The sequence below is a fragment of the Bombina bombina genome, chromosome 6, assembly GCF_027579735.1.
Source record: "Bombina bombina isolate aBomBom1 chromosome 6, aBomBom1.pri, whole genome shotgun sequence".
In the NCBI taxonomy this organism is placed as follows: Eukaryota; Metazoa; Chordata; class Amphibia; order Anura; family Bombinatoridae; genus Bombina; species Bombina bombina.
Window position 1 is genome coordinate 592,658,649 of NC_069504.1, and position 18,997 is coordinate 592,677,645.

At 38.9% G+C, this 18,997-nt stretch overlaps 1 protein-coding gene across 1 annotated transcript in view; it reads right to left on the minus strand.

Moving 5' to 3' along the window:
- Window positions 1–4,377: 4,377 nt before the first annotated feature.
- Window positions 4,378–18,997, minus strand: part of LOC128663307 (dual oxidase 1-like) — a 485,563-nt gene continuing 470,943 nt past the window's right edge. Inside the window, exon 33 of the mRNA XM_053717572.1 lies at window positions 4,378–4,809. Coding sequence (XP_053573547.1) covers window positions 4,687–4,809 — 123 coding nt within the window. The 3' untranslated portion in view covers window positions 4,378–4,686. The remainder of the gene's footprint in view (window positions 4,810–18,997) is intronic.

Consider the following 18,997-nt stretch of genomic DNA (forward strand, 5'->3'; position numbering starts at 1 on the left):
CTTTACCAATCCAGCCATGGGCCCATCCATCTGGCCCATCAAGACTCATTCTCATTTAATCAGTCCATAAAACCTTAGAAAAATCAGTCTTGAGATATTTCTTGGCCCAGTCTTGACGTTTCAGCTTGTGTGTCTTGTTCAGTGGTGGTCGTCTTTCAGCCTTTCTTACCTTGGCCATGTCTCTGAGTATTGCACACCTTGTGCTTTTGGGCACTCCAGTGATGTTGCAGCTCTGAAATATGGCCAAACTGGTGGCAAGTGTCATCTTGGCAGCTGCACGCTTGACTTTTCTCAGTTCATGGGCAGTTATTTTGCGCCTTGGTTTTTCCACACGCTTCTTTCGACCCTGTTGACTATTTTCAATGAAACGCTCGATTGTTCGATGATCACGCTTCAGAAGCTTTGCAATTTTAAGAGTGCTGCATCCCTCTGCAAGATATCTCACTATTTTTGACTTTTCTGAGCCTGTCAAGTCCTTCTTTTGACCCATTTTGCCAAAGGAAAGGAAGTTGCCTAATAATTATGCACACCTGATATAGGGTGTTGATGTCATTAGACCACACCCCTTCTCATTACAGAGATGCACATCACCTAATATGCTTAATTGGTAGTAGGCTTTCGAGCTTATACAGCTTGGAGTAAGACAACATGCATAAAGAGGATGATGTGGTCAAAATACTCATTTGCCTAATAATTCTGCACTCCCTGTATATATACCCATTGTCATTGGCTCACCCATGTGTTCAGTTAGAAACCAGTAGTGTATTGCTGCTTCTTCAACAAATGATAACAAGAGAATGAAGCACATTTTATAATAGAAGTAAACTGGAAAGTTGTTTAAAATTGTTCTGCCTAAATCAAGAAAGATTTTTTGGGGGTTTCATGTCCCTTTAACAACCAAGCCCTACTTGTGTTTGTGAATGTGTTATTACCTTTAAAACATTTTTAAGTTTGACTAGACTCTGGGGGTGGGGGTTAGGGGGCCCTGATCAATGGTTTAGTAAGGGGCCCCAAAATTTCTAGAGGCAGCCCTGCTTCAAGGTCTAAGAAATTAGCATATGAGCCTACCTAAGTTTAGCTTTTAACAAAGAATACCAAGAGAACAAATAAAATTTGATGATAAAAGTAAAATGGAAAGTTGTTAAAAAATGCATTCCCTGGGCGAGATTACATATACAGCGCAGGCTTCAGCGAAAGCGCTGCAACCCGCGCCACCCGTAATTTCACCTTGCACATCGGGGTATTAAAAAAAACCCGCCGGCAGTTCATAAAGTGCCGTAAGTCTGATAAACTAGAGATGTCCAGAAATGAGCGTAAATACAAATTTCTGGAGTTGCCAGTGACTTTTAGCACTTTAGAAACTGCTGGCGCCTAAGAAAAGCAAAGAAAATCTTTAAAAGTCTAACACGCCTCCCAAAAATAAGCCCGACACGTAAAAACCCTATATCCGCAATCCCCCCCTCTCACTACTAATAATAAATTTATTAACCGCTAAACCGACAACCCCCCACAACGCAATAAGCCTAATTAAACTATTAACCCCTATATCAGACATCAAACCCGCACTGCAAGTAATAACTAAATTATTAACCCCTAAATCCGCCAACCCCAACATTACAAACTACCTATTAAACTATTAACCCCTAATTCGCCATTAACCCACGACGCAAACTACCTATTAAAACTATTAACCCCTAAACCGCCAAAGTCCACAATGCAATAAACCTATTAAAGTATTAACCCCTAAACGGCCAAAGCCCACAACGCAATAAACCTAACCCCTAACCTAACACCCCCTAAATGAACCCACATTACCTAATTTACAAAATACTAAAGTTACTATTACATTTTAAAAAACTAACACTACTTTAAAAATACAAATAAACTAAGTATAAATTAAAGGGACAGTCTAATCAAAATTCTGGAGTAGACTGTCCCTTTAAGCTACAATTACAGAAAATAAAATAATCTAAGATTACATAAAATAAAAAAGAAAATTACCAAATTTTTAAAAATTATACCTAATCCCTATGAAAATAAAAAAGGGGGGGCTTGATGTATTTTGTTGTAAAATAACTGATTATCTTGGGGCAATGCCCTGCAAAAAGCCCTTTTAAGGGCTACTGGTAGTTTATTAGAGTAGGGGGTGTTTTTATTGGGGGGGGCTTTTTTATTTTCATAAGGATTAGGTATAATTTTTTAAAACTTGGTAATTTTCTTTTTTATTTTATGTAATCTTAGTTTTTTTTATTTTCTGTAATTGTAGCTTAAAAGGACAGTCTACTCCAGAATTTTAATTAGACTGTCCCTTTAATGTATACTTAGTTTATTTGTATTTTTAAAGTAGTGTTAGTTTTTTTAAATTTAATAGTAACTTTAGTATTTTGTAAATTAGGTAATTTGGGTTAATTTAGGGGGTGTTAGGTTAGGGGGGTTAGGTTTATTGCATTGTGGGCTTTGGCGGTTTAGGGGTTAATACTTTAATAGGTTTATTGCGTTGGGGGCTTTGGCGGTTTAGGGGTTAACAGTTTTAATAGGTAGTTTGCGTTGTGGGTTAATGGCGAATTAGTGGTTAATAATTTAGTTATTACTTGCAGTGTGGGTTTGATGGCGGATAAAGGGATTAATATACTTTATTAGTTATTGCGGTGAGGGATTGCGGTTGACAGGTAGATAGACATTGTGCATGCGTCAGGTTTATTTTTGCAGGCATTTTCGGGTGTTATGGTGCTCCCATACTCAGCGCAAGGCCTGCTGCGGCTGCCTTTTATGGCGAGGTGAAAATAGAGTAAGATTTCTCAATTTTCACCACGTAAGTCCTTGCCCTGAATATTGGATACTGATTTGCGACGCGGTCCCATGTTAGCCTATGGGAGTAAAAATTGCGGGCGTCGGGTGAAATATACTTGCCGCATTTATATGCAGCTCTATATATAGGATACCAAACCCGCACAAAAACCGGCTTCGACGGCTTTTGTGGGCGATACCGCATATTTAATGGGGCCCCCTATCAGAATCATAAAAGTTTAATTTTGACTAGACTGTCTCTTTAAGTATAGTAAAATGTTTGCATTTTTACTTTTAGTTAAACAGAAATGATTAACAGAATTGTTGTCAGTATTTTCTGATTTGTTTGTATACTTTGTTGCTTGTCTCCAAATTACATTTAAATAGACTAAAACAGGTTAATATAGCAGAACATCTGCTCTACCAAATTTCACTTTGTCGAGTTATTTTGGGCTTTAGCCTAAAGATCTCTTAAAGAGAATAGTAAGTAAATAGTATACTGGGGGGGGGGGGGCTTTTTTAGCACAAATTGCTTTATTTTGTAATATTGCACCAGCACTACCTGTATGCTCCTGTGATTGGCACAATGATCATCTGTGCACATGAAGCATACTTACCAATCAGCTGATGTGATAGAGCAGAGATTAGCAACATGCTCACTGTTAAATATGCTCTGTGCACATGAAGCATACTTACCAATCAGCTGATGTGATAGAGCAGAGATTGGCACAATGCTCACTGGTAAATATGCTCTGTGCACATGAAGTATACTTACCAATCAGCTGATGTGATAGAGCAGAGATTGGCACAATGCTCACTGGTAAATATGCTCTGTGCACATGAAGCATACTTACCAATCAGCTGATGTGATAGAGCAGAGATTGGCACAATGCTCACTGGTAAATATGCTCTGTGCACATGAAGCATACTTACCAATCAGCTGATGTGATAGAGCAGAGATTAGCAACATGCTCACTGTTAAATATGCTCTGTGCACATGAAGCATACTTACCAATCAGCTGATGTGATAGAGCAGAGATTGGCACAATGCTCACTGGTAAATATGCTCTGTGCACATGAAGTATACTTACCAATCAGCTGATGTGACAGAGCAGAGATTGGCACAATGCTCACTGGTAAATATGCTCTGTGCACATGAAGTATACTTACCAATCAGCTGATGTGATAGAGCAGAGATTGGCGCAATGCTCATTGGTAAATATGCTCTGTGCACAGTGCATGAAGTATACTTACCAATCAGCTGATGTGATAGAGCAGAGATTGGCGCAATGCTCATTGGTAAATATGCTCTGTGCACAGTGCATGAAGTATACTTACCAATCAGCTGATGTGATAGAGCAGAGATTGGCACAATGCTCACTGGTAAATATGCTCTGTGCACAGTGCATGAAGTATACTTACCAATCAGCTGATGTGATAGAGCAGAGATTGGCGCAATGCTCATTGGTAAATATGCTCTGTGCACAGTGCATGAAGTATACTTACAAATCAGCTGATGTGATAGAGCAGAGATTGGCACAATGCTCATGCATTTGATGCTAATCTCAGCATTAAAAAAGGCTAATATAGTATGTTTTACCCATGGCAGTAGGCTGGGGTTATGTAACACAAAATGTGCAGGTTATCACCCCTGAACAAAAATAATATATCAGCTGATTCTAGATATTTAAATATCTGACCCATTTCAATGGTTTACATAGATTCTTGAACATGTCTGTCACAAGCAAAAAGCCAGAGCAGAAGCTAGAATGCTGTCATGTTAATACTAATACAATGATAAAAGTGCAGTTGATAAAATGTTTTTTTTAAAAATGCATAAGCAAATTTGAAATGCATAAAATGAATATTGGCAAATGTATGTGTTCTAGATGCTTCAATCTAGAAATTTTCAAAGTGATGAGTAAAGTGTGTCTGGTCTTTCTTGTTGATCATCTGACAAGCTTTGTCTACATTTTTTGTCATTCCTGGGGGTCCACAGCTGAAAACTCCAATTTTTCGAACCTTCAAAATAAAAACAGGAAGTATTATTATTATTATTATTAATAATAACAATCATAATAAGATACATTTAATACTGTATGTTTACAAATAAATGACATAGGGGTTGATTTCAAGTTGTTTTACGGCACCTGACATACTTTTTGGAACATTAAAGAGATCAATATGCAAATGATCAGATAATGGAAAATTGACCCATACATTCCATCAACTACAGTTATCCAAATCTCAAGATAGCAACAAAAAAGACACATTGAATACAACATTCAAAGGAATTTAATAAATGCAGTTTGATAAACTTTTCTAAATAATTGTGATTGACCCCCATGTTACTCGTTAAGAATGTAAAAGATGCAAAGTGAGAATAGAGTGCTGTATTGTTTTGTTGTATCAAGTTAGAATATGCTTGTTAATGTCGCCATTGGAGTAGGGGAATTGAATCTTGTGGGATTTACCAAGCTTTGCTGAGTTTGACCCAGTAAGATTGAGAACTTTTTGATAAAAAAAAAAGCATCCCATAGTCAGGAGCATAATATCAGTTTGGCAAAGAGACCAATAAGTATTCAATCTTTAAATACTTAGCCATTAAAATATATCACCTACAGTGATTTTGTTTTTATCAATTAAAATACCAATCACAAAATATCTGCTATTTTTATTTTACAGTATGAAATATTGAAATATATATATATATATATATGTGTGTGTGTATATAAGTGAAGTATATATATATATATATATATATATATATATATATATATATATATATATATATATATAATTATATCAATTTGATCTGCACTCCTTAGGTATGTAATTGCCAAGGTGCTGGTCAGAGAATGTTGATATCCATAAGAAAGGAAAGCACTCACTGGATTTTGTTCCCATAAAAAATAGCTTTTATTGCAGCATTAAAATTCCATAACTTTTCGGGTACCAGTCTGGTCCCTTTGTCAAATGGCACTCAAGTTCAAACACCCAGTATACCCATAATGTTATGGAAATTTAATGCTGCAATAAAAGCTATTTTTTTATGGGAAGAAAGTTCAGTGAGTGCTTTCATTTTTTATGGATATATATATATATATATATATATATATATATATATATATATATATATATATATATATATATATACACACACACACATACCTGAAGGTGTAATCACGTATCAATTATTATTATTATTATTATTATACTTTATTTATTAAGCGCCAACATATTCCGCAGCGCTGTCCATGGATACAATTCATTTAAATAAAACAATGCAAGACTTGTAAGATACAGGACAGAATTTACAAACACATACAGGAGGGATTGAGGGCCCTATTCCCATGGGAACTTACAATCTAGAAGGATAGGAGGTTGGGAAACAGGAGGTGAGGACTGCAAGATTGAGAAGGATGTTAATACAGAGTTAGATGAGGGAAATATTAGGTAAGTGAAATTAATTTATTATTGAGTTGGTTGGTAGGCTTCTCTGAACAGAAAAGTCTTCAGGGAGCATTTAAAGGAAGAAAGATTAGGGCAAAGCCTGACAGCACAAGGCAGAGAGTTCCAGAGGGTAGGTGCTCTCCCCAGAGAAGCTGGAGTGCAGAACCCAGACACTCTTACACGCTGTACAGTGATTGGGTGGTCAGTACAGGGCTTGTTTTTATCAGTCTCTAATTGGCCACAATAAAGGAATTAAAGGGATTAAAAAGGTAAAAAATAAAAATTTGCATGGATACATTTCAATGTGAAATAGAAACATTTTTGCAATATACTTCCTTTAGCAAAAATGCTTCTGGAAAAAGTGATTGTTTTTTCTACGGCATACACACATACTCTGTGAGGGCCAGTGCACAGTATTCAAACACTACACCTTCTCAGAGAGTCGGTGGTGGCTTCTATGACACAAATGAAGTCTTCACAGACACAATACACACCACCGCCAGCTTTCTGAGCTTGAATACTGGTGCACGGCTCTCACAGCATATGTGCATATGAAGGCCAAAATGCATATTATTTAAACAATACTGCAGGTTTTCAATGCTTTTAAAATTGTATGCAGATTAATGCAGTTAATAAGTTCTAATGCATAAATAACAAAAATTACTTTGAAGTCCCTTTAAGGAAAAAAATCTATAAAGGTCCAAAATGAATGCATTCTCTGGATTTACCAAAATCATATGTTTATTATGGGAATGTTTTTGGGGCCCCCTGAAAATATTAACATAATAAACATATGAGTTTGGTAAATCCAGCGAGTGCATTAGTTTTGGATATATATATATTAATATTAATAGATAAAGACCTGCACTCCAATCCTCAAATATTGAGTAAGCAGCCACCAGGGTGCCATATCAAAGGTATACAAAACAGTCACATAATAAGATAGCACTCGCTGGGTAAAAATAAAACTTAGCTTTTATTGTAGAATTTTCAAAGATTAAAACGGTCCCATGACGTTTAGGTGCCAACCAGCACCTTTATCAAATGGTTCAGACAGTTCCTTCAGGCTGATGACAAAGCCTGACATCCACAGAAAAAAACTGCTATCTTATTATGTGACTGTTATATATATATCTATATATAGTATATATATTGTACGGTACTGTGTTTGACCACAGAAATCCCTTTATGGGGTTGCTGCTAAGTAAAATTGTTAAGACAAAAGCTATATAGCACATCAGTCAAGTATCCCTGTTTTAGCAAATTTTTTAAATAAAATCACGTAGTAGATCATTGATCATAACAGACACAAGTTAAATGTGTTCACAATCAAACATTCTATGGGGCCGAATTATCAAGCTCCGAATGGCTCGCCAGAAACACAGATTATGAAGCAGCGGTCTAAAGACAACTGCTCTAAAACCTGTCCGCCTGCTCTGGCCGCGAATCTGCAGGGGGCGGCATGGCACCAGCATTTCACAAGAACTGCTAGTGCAATGATAAATGCGTAAATGCATATGCTGTCGGCATTTATCGATGTGCGGCGGACATGATCCGCAATATTGGATCATGTCCGCTCGCACCTTCTTAAATATGCCCCTATATGTTTAACTAATTTAAAGGATTATTTATTTAAACATAAGTTTACTATTAGGGTCGATTTGTGTATTGTTGCATACATGCCACATCACATACTATACATTCACTTAAGACAATGCACAATTTATTTTTGTCTTGATTTTTAACTTATATTTTATATGAATGATCATATAGATATATAGATATGGATATTTTGTGACTGATTATTTGTGTTAATTTATCACATAATAATTGTTATGATTTTTTCTTGCAATTGATATTGTTTAACATAATATTATTATGGGATTCAATTTTTGTTTTTTTGCTGGTCTAATCCATTTAGATATTTTGTATGTATTGTGGATAACCACGTGTTGTGGGCTTTGGGTGATTGCATGGGAGGGGTTTATAAGCAAGAGTGTGAGTTTATTTTACTAAATCTGATGAAACTGCAGCATAGCTGTGAAATGTTGCTTACTTTTAAATTATTTTATTAAAGCATTTTATATTTACACTCCTGCTATTTTGAGTGTCATCCATATGAAGTTTTTTGTCTTGTTCAGATCTGCTAACATTGAGAGCAACTTTTGACAGTGTCTGTTATTTGAAAAATATTTTTTTTTTTCCTGTTTGCCCATGGATAATTGATTGAGGAGGAGCTTCTGCAGCTGGGACGGAGCTTGCCAGGCAGCTCAGAGGTCCCGGACAACATGAATTGCACTGCAGTTTACTTTTGCTAATGAGCAGGGCCGGCCTCCGCGGTCAGGGGGGCCCTGCCGCAAAGGTGAAAAAATATATATATATTTTTTTTCCAATTTTTTTTTTTTAATTTTTTTCTTGGCGCCTTTATTTTTTTGGCCACACAAATTTTTTTTCAGGCAGGGGGAGGGAGGCCACGCCAGACTCAGCAGCACACGGCACAGCCAGCCAGGTGACAGCATCACTGAATGATTGGATGATATAAATTTTTATCTTCAATCATTCTGTGCTGTCACTGAGGGGAGGAGGCGGAGCACGGCACCGGAGGGTGGAGGTGGAGCATAGCTGCCTGCCAAGCTCACGAGGGACTTCAGTGCACAGCAGGTAGCAGAGTGAGCAGCAGTCGCAGACCGTCGTAGCCAGGTGAGGAGCCCTGCTTTGGCCCAGGCCCCCAGACAGTCAGACATAGTGAGTGTGACTAGTGCCACTCAGTAAGTTAGCATGTGGGGGAGACTGAGAGTCTGTCAGACCGCCGCCGGACGGTGGAGTCACAGACCCGACTGAGTGTGACATAATCATTAATTTTTCCTATATGGATGGTGGATTCATTCATTAGATAGCATTTTAATTATTCAAAGGCACTCTGGCAGGTGGTGCTGGACATAATTTTATTGCATGGGGCTGGGGTATTATTTTATTGCGGGTGTACTGGGCTTCATTTTATTGCAGGGGGGTTTCATTTTACTGCTGGGGCAATTGAAGGGGGGCTGGGACATCATTTTATTGCAGGGGGGATTCATTTTATTGTTGGGGGGCTGGGGAAATAATTTTATTGCTGGGGACATCATATTTTTGTTGGGGGCATCATTTTATTGAAGGGGAGATGGGACATAATTTTATTGCTGGGGCCGTCATTTTTTTTTGCAGGGGGGCCTGAGGGCATATTTTTATTGCAGGGGGCATCATTTTATTGCAGTGGGGCTGGGGGCACTATTTTATTGCAATGGTGCATCGTTTTATTACAGGGGGGCTGGGGGCTTCATTTTATTGCTGGGTGCATCATTTATTGCAGGGGTGCTGGGGGCATCATATTTTTGTTGGGGGCATCATTTTATTGCAGGGGAGCTGGGGAATAATTTTTTTGCTGGGGTATCATTTTTTTGCAAGGGGGCTGGGGGCATCATTTTATTGCAGGGGGGCTGGGGGCATCATTTTATTGCAGGGGGGTTTCATTTTATTGCTGGGGGTATCATTTTATTGCAGTGGGGATGGGGCATCATTTTATTGCTGGGGGCATCATTGCAGTGGGGCTGGGGTAATCATTTATTGCAGGGGCGTTGGGGGCATCATCTTATTGCAGGGGGGCTGGGCATCATTTTATTGCAGGGCACTTCATTGTATTGTGGGGGCATCATTTTATTGCAGGGGGACTGGGGGCTTCATTTTATTGCTGGGTGCATCATTTATTGCAGGGATGCTGGGGGCATCATATTTTTGTTGGGGGCATCAATTTATTGCAGGGGAGCTGGGGCATAATTTTATTGCTGGGGCATAATTTTTTTGCAGGGGGACTGGGGGCATCATTTTATTGCAGTGGGACTTGGCATTATTTTATTGCAGGGGGTTTCATATAATTGCTGGGGGCTTCATTTTATTGCTGGGGGCATCATTTTATTGCAGTGGGACTTGGCCATCATTTTATTGCTGGGGCATCATTGCAGTGGGGCTGGGGGTATTGTTTATTGCTGGGGGCTGGGAGCATAATTTTATTGCAGGGGCATCATCTTATTGCAGGGGGGCTAGGCATCATTTTATTGCAGGGGGCTTCATTGTATTGCTGGGGAAATCATTTTATTGCAGTGGGGCTGGGGGCATCATTTTATTGCAGTGGGGCTGGGGCATCATTTTATTGCAGGGGAGCTGGGGCATAATTTTATTGCTGGGGCATCATTTTCTTTGCAGGGGGACTGGGGGTATCATTTTATTGCAGGGGGACTGGGCATCATTTTATTGCTGAGGGCATCATTGCAGTGGGGCTGGGGGAATCATTTATTGCAGAAGGGCTGGGGGCATCATTTATTGCAGGGGGGTGGGCATCATTTTATTGCAGGGAGGTTTCATTTTATTGCTGGGGGCATCATTTATTGCAGTGGGGATGGGGGCATCATTTTATTGCAGAGGGCTGGGGGCCTCATTTTATTGCAGGGGTGCTGGGGGCATCATATTTTTGTCAGGGGCATCATTTTATTGCAGGGGCTGTGGGCATAATTGTATTGCTGGGAGGTTGAGGGCATCATTTTATTGCAGAGGCATCATTTTATTGCAGGGGGACTGGGCATTATTTTATTGCAGACTGGCTTAATTATATTGCTGGGAGCTTCATTTTATTGCTGGGGGCATCATTTATTGCAGTGGGGATGGGGCATCATTTTATTGCAGTGGGGATGGGACATAATTTTATTGCAGGGGGACTGGGCATCATTTTATTGCTGGGGCATCATTGCAGTGGGGCTGGGGGAATCATTTATTGCAGTGGGGCTGGGGGCATCATTGTATTGCAGTAGGGATGGGACATCATTTTATTGCAGGGGGACTGGGCATCATTTTCTTGCAGGGGCATCATTGCAGTGGGCTGGGGGCATCCTTTATTGCAGTGGGGCTGGGGGCATCATTTTATTGCAGTGGGGCTGGGGCATAATTTTATTGCAGGGGGACTGGAGGCTTCATTTTATTGCTGGGTCCATCATTTATTGCAGGGGTGCTGGGGGCATCATATTATTGCAGGGGAGCTGGGGCATAATTTTATTGCTGGGACATCATTTTTTTGCAGGGGGGCAGGGGGCATCATTTTATTGCAGGGGGTATCATTTTATTGCAGGGGGACTGGGCATTATTTTATTGCAAGGGGCTTCATTTTATTGCTGGAGGCATCATCTATTGCAGTGGGGACGGGGCATCATTTTATTGCAGGGGGACTGGGTATCATTTTATTGCTGGGGGCATCATTGCAGTGGGGCTGGGGGAATCATTTATTGCAGCGGGGCTGGGGGCATCATTTTATTGCAGGGGCATAGTTTTTGTGCAAGGGGCTGGGGCATAATTTTATTGCAGGGGGACTGTGCTTCGTTTTATTGCAGGGGGCTTCATTTTATTGCAGGGGGGACTGATTTTATTGCTGGGGGACTGAGGACATCATATTTTTGTTAGGTGCATCATTTTATTGCAGGGGGCATCATTTTATAGCAAGGGAGATGGGGCATCATTTTATTGCTGGGGGCATCATTTTTTGCAGGAGGCTGGGGGGATATTTTTATTGCAGGGGGCATCATTTTATTGCAGGGAGACTGGGCTTCATATTATTGCAAGGGGCTTCATTTTATTGCTGGGGGCATCATTTTATTGCTGGGGGCATCATTTTATTGCAGTGGGGATGGGGCATCATTTTATTGCAGGGGGACTGGGCATCATTTTATTGCAGGGGGCTGGGGGGTTCAATTTTATTGCTGGGGGCATGATTGCAGTGGGGCTTGGGGAATCATTGCTGGGGGAATCATTTATTGCTGGGGGCATCATACTTTTGTTGGGGGCATCATTTTATTGCAGGGGTGATGGGGCATCATTTTATTGCTAGGGGCATCATTTTATTGCAGTGGGGCTGGGGCATCATTTTATTGCAGGGGGGCGGGGGGCTGGGGGCTTCATTTTATTGCAGTGGGGCTGGGGCATCATTTTATTGCAGTGGGGCTGGGGCATCATTTTATTGCAGGGGGGCCGGGGGCTTCATTTTATTGCAGGGGGGCTGGGGGCTTCATTTTATTGCTGGTGGCAGCATTTATTTTATTTATGTATTGCGTGTGTGTGTGTGGGCTGTGTTTGTGTGTGTGTGTGGGCTGTGTGTGTGGGGGGGGGGGCTGTGTTCCTGTGTATGTGTCTGAGTGTGTGGATGTATGTGTATATAAATATCTCTCTGTGTATTATATCTGTGTGTTTGTGTGGTACAGTGCATTGCCCCATTTCTTTTAAGTATTTTTTTGTTCTGGGTAGAGGCCCTGGGCTGTCAATCTGCCTAGGGACCTGCACTTGCTAGGGTCGGCCCTGGTGTCTCTAATGTTCTTGTTATCATAAGAAAACACATAAAAATAAGGCCCAGTTCAACTCAACTGTTCCTAATTGTCAGCATAATTATTCATTATATACATAAACCGTTGTTCCAATAGTACAAATGGTAAATTGCAATATATACAATGTTATAGTGCTCCACATTAGTGCATTTATGTTTTTTTTTTATATATATATAAAATGTTGTGCATTACCTTAAATTATTATTTTTTTCATTATAAAAGCTGTGGGACGGGGTTGGGGGTTGAGATTGGGCGGGGTTGGGGCGGAGATGGGGTGGGGGTGGAGAGAAAAGGGGCCCCATTTTGCCATCCGGCTTTGGGCCCTGCAATGGCTAGGGCCGGCCCTGCTAATGTGAGTGAATTTCCTTTTGGGTTATTATATCCTTAATCATGAGATTTCTGCACAATGAGGCACCTTCTTGTTATTGTCATTTCCAGATTGAATGGTGAACGAGACCATTTTCAGAAGTGCAGCCGGTGGAGGGAAAGGAAGAATATTACAAACTGCCACATTCATACAGACATATATATTCTCTTTACACATCATACCATTATATGGTGTTTATTGTATTCTTTATATAGTTAGTTTTTATTATTGGGAACATTTATATATTTTTCTAGCACTGTTTATATATATTTTTATTATTTTATATAACTTTTTTTTTTTGGTGGGCTCCCTCACTTGTTTGATTTGCTGATGTAGGATAGTTGTTATCAATATAATTATGACTTTTATATAAAAAGTATTATTATCTGAAAATGAAAAAGTTATAGTTGTATATTTTTCAAAATATGTTAATAAATTCATTTGTAAAGCTTTATATCTACAGATTTAGTCTATAATATAGTCGTGTTTGTAACGCGTACGTTGCCGTCGTCAGTTGCACGCGCTTCCAAAAGAATGTAGGTTGTGCGCGCAGCCAATAGAATGTAATGAAGCATTTAATCAAAAAACCTAACCGCCCCCACAAAATGTTAACAAAAAAAACCTAACTGCCGAAACCCCCCCAAAAAAAAATGCCTGCACGAAGTATTAACAAAAAAAACTAACCTCCCACATAAAGTATAAACAAAAAAAACCTAACCTCCCGCAAGAAATATTAACAAACACCTAACGCAAAATGTATCTCTAAACCCCCAACACCCACATCGCAAAAGAATAAAGTAATTAACCCCTAATCCGCAAATTAAAATATTAACCCTTAAACCTCCATACCCCAACAACACAAACTACCTAATTACAATATTAACTCCTAAACCACCAACCCCCCACAACGCAAAAAATCAGTCTAATCACTAAGACCCCTAACCTACAACCCCATAAATTAAGCCCAATTATTTTACAAGATTTAAGATTAAATAAAAAAAAAACTATTACAAAAATTGAAAAAATCTAATATTACAAAAACAAACACTAAAATCACAAAAAAATAAAAAATCTAAAATTACAGAAAATGTAATTATCCAAAATAATTTTTTTTAAACCTAAACTAACACCCCTATAAAAAAGCCCCGCCAAAATAAAAACACTGAACTACCAATAGCCCTTAAAAGGGCTTTTTTGTAGGGCATTGCCCTAAGTTAAACAGCTCGTTTACCTAAAAATATTGCAAAGTACCCCTAAAAGTTAAAACCCCCGCCCAACCAACCCCCTAAAATTATAAAACATAAGTCTATAAAAACCTAAGCTAACTATTGCCCCAAAAGGGGCATTTGTATGGGCATTGTCCTTAAAAGGGCAATTAGTTCTTTTGCTGCCCATTAAAATAAAAAGCCCTAATCTAAAAAAAAACCCCACTAACACTAAACTACCAATAGCCCTTAAAAAGCCTTTTGTAGGACATTGCCCTAAAGTGATCAGCTCCTTTAACCTAAATAAAGTACTAATTACACCCTAAAAGTACCCCCCCCCCCACCCACACAACCCCACAAAATAAAAAACCTAAGTCTAAAAAAACCTAAGCTACCCATTGCCCCTAAAGATGCATTCGTATGGGTATTGCCCTTAAAAGAGCAATCAGCTCTTTTGCTGTGCATTAAAAAAAAAAATCCCTAATCTAAAAAAAAAAACACCCAAAAAAACCCAAAAGGTTAATAAACCCCAAGTTAAACACCTCTTTTACCTAAAAAAAAATTACAAAGTACCCCCTAAAAGTAAACCCCCCACCCACACAACCCCCCAAAATAAAAAACCTAAGTGTATAAAACCTTAGTTACCCATTGCCCCTAAAGGGGCATTTGTATGGGCATTGCCCTTAAAAGGGCAATCAACTCTTTTGGTGCCCATTAAAAAAACAAAAAACTCCAATCTAAAAAAAAGAACATCCAAAATAATAAACAAAAAATCCTAAGTCTAACCCTGAAATAGGTACTCACAGTTCCTGAAGTCTGGTGGTGGTCTTCTTCCAGACAGTGACATTTTCATCTAGCATGGGGACATCCTCTATCTTCATCCAGAGTGAAGGCGGCACAGAGCGGAGTTGACCGGCGATTGTGGAGCCGGACTGGCGGCCACAGAGCAGGACCGGCGTGGAGTTTCCTCTTCATGTGGTCGCCACAGCACACTGAAGATTGAATGCAAGGTACCCCATTTATATTGGGGTACTTTGCATTCCTATTGACTGAAGTTTTATAATCAGCCAGTAGGATGCAATCAGCTCTTTTGCTGCACATTAAAAAAAAAAATCCCTAATCTAAAAAAACCCCACCCAAAACCCCCCCCAAAAAAACCTAAAAGTCTAACCCTGAAATAGGTACTCACAGTTCCTGAAGTATGGCGGTGAAGGTCTTCTTCCAGACAGTGACATCTTCATCCAGCATGGGGACATCTTCTATCTTCATCCAGAGTGAAGGCGGTGATCGTGGAGCCGGACTGGCAGCCGCGGAGCAGGACCGGCGTGGAGGTTCCTCTTCATGTGGTTGCCGCCGCACACTGAAGATTGAATGCAAGGTACCCCATTTATATCGGGGTACTTTGCATTCCTAATGGCTGAAATTTTCAAATCAGTCAATAGGATGAGAGCTACTGAAATCCTATTGGCTCCGCGGTCACCTCCGCTCCGTATTCCCTCCGGATGAAGATAGAAGAAGTCCCCGCACTGGATGAAAATGTCACCGCCTGGAAGAACTCTTTCACCGCCAGACTTCAGGAACTGTGAGTACCTATTTTGGGGTTAGATTTAGGATTTTTTGTTTATTTTTTTGGATGGGTTTTTTTTTAGATTAGAGTTTTTTGTTTTTTTTAATGGGCACCAAAAGAGTTGATTGCCCTTTTAAGGGCAATGCCCATACAAATGCCCCTTTAGGGGCAATGGGTAACCAAGGTTTTATAGACTTAGGTTTTTTATTTTGGGGGGTTGTGTGGGTGGGGGGTTTACTTTTAGTGGGTACTTTGTAATTTTTTTTAGGTAAAAGGTGTTTAACTTAGGGTAATGCCCTACAAAAGGCTTTTTTAAGGGCTATTGGTAGTCTATTGTTAGATTAGGGGGTGTTTTTATTTTGGGGGGGGGGGGGTTATTTTTATAGGGTATTAGATTAGGTTTATTTTTTTTTATTTTTGATAATTGTGTTTATTTTTTCAGTAATTTTAAATAGATTGCCCTCTGGGAAGGCTTATCGCCTAGTATGAAATGTTTGAATTTTTTTACTTTTTTTTTTAACTCTTCCATCACAATCCATTTTCTTGGCAAATTTCATAAAGATTGGTGAAGCAAAAGGAACAAGAACACTTTTAAAATAATGAACTTGTTAATAACTGATAATTAATATCATGATTATTCCATCTCCAAATTAACATACAATATACATTATCACAAAACCACGGGCTCATATTTTGCAAGTGTAAATCAAATTGAGGTGGATTTTATACAAAACTGTATACAATGGAAACACAATTGGAAGAAACTAGAATCTTAGGTCCAAGTCTGCTATTTTCAAAATTCCACAAAGGGAATGCACTTTGAATGAATAGTCTACATGTACCTCTTTTATAATCTGTTTTTAATCTGGAAATAATTGCAGTGGACACTGGGAAATACGGTGGGGGGGGGGGGATTCAAGAGATGAGGAATACGATAAAGAAGAAAATCTCAAGTCTAATTTTATACAGTTGAAAGGGACACTACTATAATTCTTTTTTTTATCCCTCATGTGCTCTAAAGGACTTGTTATACTTACTGCAGAGTTTTAAAAGTTTGAGAAATTGCTCCTTCATATTTTTTTGAAATAGCAGTATTTTTATTAAAACTATCACCTAGGACATGCGCGTAACTAATGGGCTGAACCTCTAAGTTAGACAGGTGTAATTGGTTGTGTTTATTGCTGGTTGGATCAGTCAAGAGATTGAGGAAGAGTGGTCAGAGGTGACGAGGTAGAAGTAGAGGATGGAATAAACTAGAGGAAACAATCCAGTGATGAACCTTCTGGTTCCTTATGCAAACAGAATAATGGGACAATGTGGACATTTAGAGGCCTATAAGTTCTGGATTTCAAAGGGAATTTTGACTGTTTAGCATCTAATGACTTTAATCCTTCAGGCGGTGAGACTACCAATTTGCAGCAACATTGTCCAGACCTGAGAGGTATTTGGCATTTTTAATGGTCTGACACATTTATTTATTTTTTCAAACCTAAGTGCTTCAGAAGATGAACAGCAGAAATGTTGTTCACCTGCAGAAGAATGCAAGATTTGGATTTTATACAAGTTTTTGTTTTTTTCTTTATTTTCCTTATTCCATTTACAACTAAATCATATGGAAAATATATAATGAAAGTGACCATTTGCCATCTGTGGTTGAGAAGATACATTGAGGCCTAGATTACAAGTGGAGCGCTACTGATAGCGCAGGTTACAATATTCATATAGTAACCCTAAACCTGCTCTAAGAATAGTGCACAATCTGATATCACAAGTTAATGGTTAAAAGTTTTAACTAGAGAATTTTCACACAGCCAACATAGGCCTAGATTACAAGTGGAGTGCAAAAATACTAGCGCTTGTGAGTACTAACACTGCTCAAGTTAAATCAATAGTGCACCAATTCTTACAAGTTGAAGGTAAAACATTTTCGCTCAAGAAAAAGCCTCAGGTGGTCGGTTAGTGTAGCTGCGCTAACTCCCTTTCCCCTTAGACTTCTAAGGGGAGAGCTACAAAACCCTATTCTGACTTTTGCGTGTGCGCTAACCTGAATGTGATTTAAGCCAAGTGTGCTTAAGCTGAAGGTCCATTAAGAAATACTTGAAATTTATTTATTTATAAAATATTTTACCAGGAAGGATACATTGAGATTTCTCTCGTTTTCAAGTGTGTCCTGGGTCCACAAGACATTGCATTGATAACATAGGGTACAATAAAATACAAAAAACAATAATAATACACAATATATGCAAAAAAAAGAAAAAAAAAGAAAATTAACATAGAACAGGTATTTAATTGACCATGACAGATGCATTCTGTTTTGAGATATGTAGAGAGGGATCTCTTAAAGGATATTAGGCTTGGGGATAAAAAATCTCTTAAAGGATATTAGGCTTCTTCACTAAGAAGAACATTTTTTTTTTTTTTTAATTATGATGCAGCATATCTGTAAAATGCTGATTAGAAAATATCACATAAACATCTTCATGTAGAAAATGACGATGTTTTACCTCAAAATTTCCTCAGTAGCCAGATCCCATTATAAAAGGACTTTAAACATCCAGTCAGGATGGCATACATCTTGCTTATGCAGTTAAAGTCAATTTATTTCACTACTCAATTTATGGAAGTTTACCATGAAGTCCCATAAGATCACATTAGAGTAAAGTGTAAACTCAGCATTCTTGATGCGGATTGGCTGTTATTTCTTTTTTCTTCTTCTTTACAACATGCAGTAAAAGAGTAGCTGAAGGGTAAGTGCTCACAAAGCAAAAGTAAATTAGCATGTAGGTAACTTGCCCCTCTAATACACTCCAGCAGGTAAGATGGATAATTGGGAAGACATTAAAGGAGAGAATTTTACAGTACCGTGTCCCTTTAAGCAGTAACAATTAACAGAAAAAAAACCAAGAAAACAGTGTTAAATTTTGAGTAAAAGGGCCACATTAAAAAATGATTGAATAAACAAGGTTCACTTCCGTCCAGCAGGCAGAAATATGCTGCCTGCAATTAACACTGCACAAGATACTGTGTGTGCAACGCCACCACCTGCTCACACGAGGCCAATCAATCATGAGTAGGGGCTGTCAATCACCCAGTTTGGACATGTCCAGGGTGATTGCAAACCACTAGCTCAGAGCTGGCATTAGGTTTAGGAAGCAGCGGTCTGGTGAAGTAAACTGGATTTTTTTGTTTAAAAAACAAACAAAAAACACACACTGTA